Raw genomic sequence first — 7,349 nt, forward strand, 5'->3', positions numbered from 1 at the left:
AATCAAAAAGTAGAAGGTGATTCATTATAATTATTCTGCTTACTTAAAAGTGATATTGACTCGACACATTGAATAGACGAATACATTATTGACAAGGAAGCCAATCACTGCACTTAGACAGGCCGCAAACACATGGTTCTGATTGGCTTCCAACGATTCCTGCGAGCCTGAGTGAATATTTTGTCAAGACTTTCACTAGAATTGTCAATAATTTATTGGTCAATCGATGAATTGCATCAGCATAAGTTTAATGTCTAAATGCAGTTAAGAGCGAGGCATTAAGTCCTCTGCATTAATACCAACCTGAAGCTCCATCACGACGTAGTTGAAGCGGTCGTTGCGGCCACATCCCACAAAGCGACACACGTGGTCTTTGCCTAGGGGAAAAAAAGGAAGAGTCTCAAGATTACTTTCGGAGGGGAAGGAGAGGTGACTTTTACAGCATAATTTGATGGTAAGATGTGTCGCGCTGTGTGAATCATGATGATGTGCATGTTCATATTTCTCTGCCCTCTACAGCTCACTGCCCTTCCATCACCAGCGGCCCTGTGCTGTACGACTCCCTGCTGATTTATCGGCTATGGCACACAACGCCGGGTCCATACGTGAATACATAGTGTGTGTGTGTGTGTGTGTGTGTGTGTGTGTGTGTGTGTGTGTGTGTGTGTGTGTGTGTGTGTGTGTGTGTGTGTGTGTGTGTGGTGTCTGAAAGGACATTGCTGCAATAGAAGCTAGACAGCAGCCACACCCCAAACCCTTACGCTTGAAGTGAATGCAAACAGCTATTAGCCAAACCCCCCAAGGTAAAACAAGTACATTTAGAAGAGGATATTTATTCCAGTTTGTCTTCCTATAAGGTCAATGTTTACTGTGTACATTTGGGTGGGTCAGCAATGTTTCTATGAAGGGGGGAGTTGGAGGTTGGAGTTAAGCCTGTCTCAAGTTACATGTTGGTTCCCCAAGGAAGCACCCAACACATGATGCCTGAGGCCGCAGCCATTAGACAGCAAACATGATCCCAGCCCATTGATTTCCTCTCAGAGCAGAGAGAGAAACGAAAAGGGCACATTGGTCAAAAGGCAGGAAGGAAGAGGGGAGGGGGGAAAGACACAGTTAAAAACAGATAGAGGAGTGAAACTATGCAACCCCCCCCCTGAAGAAGCTCTCTTTTGTTGATCCTGTGTCTCTGCTGCGAGACGATGGGAGTGTCCGGGAGCACAAACATAAACCTCCTCTATCCCTGGCATCTTGAACTTTTACATGAATCTCCTGACGCTTAAACCACAATTAAAATGTGAAATTAAGAGAGAATGAATGATCTGTTGGATGACGGTGTGTTATGCAGCGCAGAGACTGAATCTAAGTGAGCTGAGCCCTGGGTCAAATTGTAATTTTTGATGAGTCAGATGATATCTGGCCTCAGGGGAAGAGATTACAGGCAAACCTTTGCCATGACACTTCCTGGATTAGTCTGCCTTTTACTCATTTCTCCCTGCTTATGTGTTCCATCAATCTCGGACAAATAATTGAGCGAAAATGTTTCTTTTCTTTTAAGCCTTTGTTCTTCTGCCACAACTCAGTGTCCTGTCTTCCGTAGGTCATCGGGCCAGGGAGGATCAATCGATTTCAGAAATGTAACCAAATCCAGTGAATCCATTTCGACTCACCCTGGAGCTTCTTCAGCACGGCGACCTCCATCTTGAGCACCTGTTTGGGCTGCTGGGCCGACTCCACCTTCAGCGCCACGCTGACCCGCGTCAGGAGGTCCACCGCCTCGTAGATCTCCCCGAACCCGCCTCCCCCGATCTTCTTCGCCTAGAGGGAGATGATAAGACTTGACATCAGAGGAAATACCATACAGTCTGCGTAACTGGACAGCAAGGTGTACTTTTATAAAAGTGTGAACATAATGTGCCGTATCTTAGGAAAGTTAGAAGGTCAAAGTCAGTTACAGAACATCCTCCATGAGGTCTGTGGAGTTTTGCTCGATTATACTTCACAGTGGAGATTGCTCGTCATGAAAATGCTTTAAACTTTACTCTACTATATTAGATAATAACAGGGCTGCAACAAATGTTAATTTATTAAAAACAAATTTGACAATTGTTTACACAAAACAAATGCATAGTTTAATATAATATATATAAATAATATCTATAAAATGCCAGAAAAACGTGAAAAATCCTCATCACAATTTCCTAAAGAGACATATTTGCATTGTGTGTTAGTCCCCCTAAATATTCGGTTTAGTATGACAAAACAGGAAATAAATATAAATTAAAATCCTGACACAAAAGATGAATTATCAAATAAATAAATGATCAGAAATGATGGACTTTCAATCAGGGGATAGCAAGTTTGAGTCCCACTGCAGACAGCATGTCGTTGTGTCCCTGGGCAAGACACTTCACCCCAAATTGCTCCTGTGGGGATTGTCCACAGTACGTACACACACACACACACACACACACACACACACACACACACACACACACACACACACACACACACACACACACACACACACACACACACACACACACACACACTAGTGTTTAGCTGCAGCATTCTTATGTAACTCTGTTCATTAGAAGACAGCAAGTGGTGCCAGGCTGCCAGTGAGGACTAGCAGCCTCACATGGCACCCAGGCAGGCAGAGAAGTGAGGGGCCGGGGCCCTCCGGGGTACTGCTGCCAAAAGCACACTGCACCACCACAAATAGATATAAAGGCTATTTTTGGATCTCCTGTACTGCAGCAGGCAGGCAGCCCTAAGCAGACACAAAGACTCAACCCCAAAGAGTCCGACCCACAGGTGAGACACTTTAGAGGAAAGCAGGGGAAATCATTGTGTGAGGAACAAAGAGTTGTTGTGTTTTGACAGAGTGTGAGCCAAGCAGTGATGGGGCTGGACAAACACTCTGCCTATTGTCGCGGAATAACACGTCACTCACCACTTTCCATCGTTCCTTGACCAGGGAGAGCACGGTCAGGATGTCAGCTTGCTCTGTTCCCCCGCTCATCCCGTCTGTGGACCTGGGACGCTGTCCTCACTGCTTCCCCCCCCCTCGACCAGCGGCCTCACACTGACACGAGCATTAGTGCCTTGATGGAGAGCCCTGAGGAAGCCAAAGAGAGACACAAATGTTAGAAACTGAGGAACAACTCTCAAGGATATCAATAGAATTATTGTTTTTTAGGCTAATCTAACAACCTTTACTGTATGTACTTATGAATTGAGCCATAATGTACCAACTTTGAAATCATACTTTTATGTTGACATGTTCAGAATGATCCATTTCTGTATTTACACGGTTACTTGCATGTTATGTTATGTCTAACTTCCTTCTTTTACAATTATTATCTTTGTATGAAGTCTTACCTATGCTCTCCTGTGTTTGACTCTTATAAATGTTGCTGAAATGACACCTGAATTTCTCTATGGGGATGATAAAGTTTATCTCATATTATATTAATATGCACTGCTTCGAGATAATGCTCTTGGGTGCTTCAAAGGGAGATTTATTAGAGTTGAATATGCATAAACAGGGCTCCAGAGTGTGACCAATCTGTCAAATGCGACCCAACTGAACGTTTTTTTATTGGTCGCTTTTGTGGGCCTGACATTTAGCACGTCTGTCTCCATGTGTGTAATGTTCGAACTGGAGCCCTGTACTCCTCCCCACGGGACAACACAGCCTTACTTATTATACAGATAATTCAAAGTGAGGAGAACTTTTGATTGATATTTCATCCATAAAAATGCTTCAGGGTCGTCACACCTGTCCCAGACCTCTGATCACAAAAGAAGCCAAATATAAATGGCTTTTTCAGTTACAGTGGCTCAGATATGATGAAACATCCAATATTAGACAGTGCATTTTATTGCTAAGAGTCAGCCAAAAACTGCTTGAAGAATATACGTTCTGATTCAAAACGTTGCTTGTGACCATGACAGGTGTTTGGCTGGTAGACCGGCACCACCCCCCCCACCCCCCTGCAGCATTTTCAAGGAGCGGCAAACTCAAGCAGTGAGAAGGCCAAAATGATAATACACTCCAACAATGCTTAGAATACACAGTAGATAATATCCATAACGATTTGGATGCACATAAATGCAAACGTTTGTCTGCGGTCCTGTCCAATAGGCCTGGTTTTTGGACTGTTTGAACTACATGTGAAAGTTGGAGAATGTCCACATTGGAGAGACAAAGTTAAACCCCGGCTTAATGTCTGCAGCTTTCTGATACTTGACCATGGCAGCAGCTGCCACACCTGCTGCCAGCAGCTGGCCTTCTGAACAAACTCGCAGACAACATTCCTGTGTATTAAATTACAAAAAGGCTTCATCTGAGTTTCATTTTTCCAAGCAATTTATCTTCTGGGTATGACAGCCATGGAGCACGTCTCATAAGGAGAGTCTAGTCAGATATAATGAGTCTGCCTAATTTTCATTAGTTCTGGTTGTTATATGGGAGACAAGGTTTGCATCATTATAATTAAAAAAAAACTGTATTTTGAAGACTAAACTGTATGAAATTGTGGCACAAGTTTTTTCATTTATTGAACTGAATAATGTTTCACTAATTTGATTCGGATAACATTTTGTAACAGTGTTGCTTTACACGCGCCCTCTGACTGCTGACTACTGACTTTATGAAATAAATCACAGTAGCTCAATTGGGTTGCCACATTGGGAAATCCCTCTTATTATTATTTCTCTTTGATATCATATTTCATTAAAAAAACATACTTGGGGGTTAAACTCTCTCTATGTTCCATCAAGTCTGACGTTATACATGCTGATCAAGTTTTTAATAACACACATCACAGATCTGCAGCATTTTCTAGCAACAAAAAAAAAGCAACCCAGAGAATTTCTTTGCTAACTGGCAACCCAAAGGTTATGGCTTTTAACAGATTTATAAAATATAATTAAATTGTTTCTTAAAAGGCCATTAGTTAAACATCTTTATCAAAGGGTGACTTGTTTGAAAGTGGCTCCAATCAATCTACTGGCATGTTGCCCAGGCTTTTTTTTTTTGTACATAAACAGTTTGCTGTTTGTAAAACAAGGATCAAAAGAAGTTTGTCCTGGAAAAGTTGGGAACACACTCCTTTATTATCACTATTTGTACATCCATGTCTTAGATAAACATTCCTCAGGAGAGAACACGCTGATAACTTCCTTCAGACGGGCTTCAAATGCTTCGTTTCATCATTCTGCACACAGCGCGCTGGCATCTACCGTTATGCAACCAGCCTTCAAAACACTATTTGGTTACGAGGCATGATCCCGACATCAAGGAGGCAATCAATCCCATCATGCACCAGGGTGAGGTAGGATTGATGGAAGAGGGCAAAGCGTGGTTAGACTACATAACAGCGGAACAACAAGCATGAAATGTGACCCAGGGTTGAAAGTCAGGAGTAAGGTTAAACTTGAATACAGAGATGACAAGATTAGATGAGATGTCTCAGTAACATAAATCTCTTTTTAAAGACATGTTATCAATCTAATGGCCTTTGAACTGTATTCTTTTAGTATGCATGTCATAATGTTTGGATTTATTTGAATTACTGTGAACACTGAATGTCCAAGATTTATATTGAGGTTTCTTTCTTTCTTTAATAAAAAGGGCTTTTTTATGGTTTAAACAGTTTACAAAAGTCGAGTTCTTACTGTTCCCATCATTCCCTGAGGTACATGAATACATGTTCGTACAGCCAGGTATCTATACACAAATACAGCTATATAAATACATTCATTTAGATATGTTCAAAGATCCACATACAAGTAGATAAATAAGTAAATAAATCCTGAACCAAACTTCTACACAAGCCTCTTTCATGCACCAATTTATGTCAATGTCACGCACTAAATCTGCACGGTGAGACAAAGAGAACGGAGTAGGAGCCGCCTCGTAAAAACATCTGTGTAATTCTGGATGTTGTGTTAATCTGTGGCAACGCAAAAAACACAGAGCATGCCGTCAAAACCACAAAAGAACCATGCTGTAGAATCCCTTTTAACCGCAGAGGGATGAGAGAGACTGACTGTAAACCCTGATTAATAACCTCTGCTGTGAGGCTAATGTCACAACTTCAAGGTCACTAGTGTGGTCCTTCTTTTATAGGAAGGAAACGTGTTCTGTTACATCTGAGCTATCGTGCATGAGTCATTTCTGTAGGAACAGGATTGGTTGGATGAGCAATGCGAGAGATGGCTGACATTCAGCATCTACGGATTGTGAACAAACATTGGACAGAGAAGTGGAAAACATACAAGAAAAGAGGGATGTTTTTGTAGGACTTTGATACCTGACCTTTACACCATTGCATATGCTTTAAGGTCAAAAGTCTGAATAAGTCTTAGCCATCTTGTTCCCCTTTTATCCCTGAAAAACCGGAAAGATGAAAGATACTACCTGCCAGTCGTCTTTTTTGACTACATATGAGAAGCCACAACCCACATGTCTCTAACTCAAGCTTGTTCACACTTTGCACCAACACACACACACACATGCACAAACCTGGCCACCTCACGCTGGGAGTAATCTCACACCTCACAGAGAGGCAAGGCTCTGCTCTTCCTCCTCCGCCTCCTACTTGATATCAAACCTCCATGAATGAATACAAAAAAACTGAAATTAAACCAATGGATGACGACCGGCAGCTATCGTCTTCTCATCATGAATCACGCTTCCTGACCTCCTGCATCACCATGCCGACGATGGTGCAGTCCTTTTCTCATTTGCTGACTGCAGCTTGCCGTTGCCCTTTGGGTCTGCTGGAAGCTGCACGTTTTTACGGCTTCATAAAGCATTATGAAATGTGCTGCCACCCACAGAGGATTCCTCCCCAGTTAAAACTCAATCCTGCAGATGTTTATCAGTAAATATTGACAAAAAGTTAAAGAAAGACCACAGTTGCAACTTACTGTTGTTTTGATTTACGATTCATTTGTTAAAGTGCTGTTCTACAAAATGTCAAAAAAAAGTGAGTAATGTGCTTTCCAGTTTTACAAAATCCAAAATGATGTCTTCTTTTGTCAGTCCAAAACCCAAATATGAAAAATAACTTAAATAATAGTCAAAATGGTGGCGATAGCGTTACTGTTAATCGACTTAATTTTTTGTTGAGTGAGCTCTGATCCCGGAAGCACGCTATGATTACATGTGCAACACAACACATGGTTTAAGTGAGTATAGCTCCACTGAAAATCTGTTGGCTGTCTAATCTGTGTGTGGCCTGACTCAGTAGCAGGTCTGGGACACTTGTCTTGCTGCTGCTGGCTGAAATAAGTGTCTGGTCTGAGCCCTGGAGAGGAGCCATCAAGGGGGGGGGGGG

General features: G+C 42.2%; 1 protein-coding gene across 1 annotated transcript in view; it reads right to left on the bottom strand.

Moving 5' to 3' along the window:
• Positions 1 to 264: 264 nt before the first annotated feature.
• LOC104952158 (tau-tubulin kinase 2-like) overlaps positions 265 to 7,349 on the bottom strand; it is an 8,613-nt gene continuing 1,528 nt past the window's right edge. The window contains exons 2-4 of the mRNA XM_010778922.1: positions 2,954 to 3,118; positions 1,668 to 1,815; positions 265 to 377 (exon numbers count right to left, since the gene is read on the bottom strand). Of these exons, the coding sequence (XP_010777224.1) occupies positions 265 to 377; positions 1,668 to 1,815; positions 2,954 to 3,022 (330 nt within the window). The 5' untranslated portion in view covers positions 3,023 to 3,118. The remainder of the gene's footprint in view (positions 378 to 1,667; positions 1,816 to 2,953; positions 3,119 to 7,349) is intronic.

The sequence above is a fragment of the Notothenia coriiceps genome, unplaced genomic scaffold (assembly GCF_000735185.1).
Source record: "Notothenia coriiceps isolate Sejong01 unplaced genomic scaffold, NC01 NC01_scaffold00000339, whole genome shotgun sequence".
In the NCBI taxonomy this organism is placed as follows: Eukaryota; Metazoa; Chordata; class Actinopteri; order Perciformes; family Nototheniidae; genus Notothenia; species Notothenia coriiceps.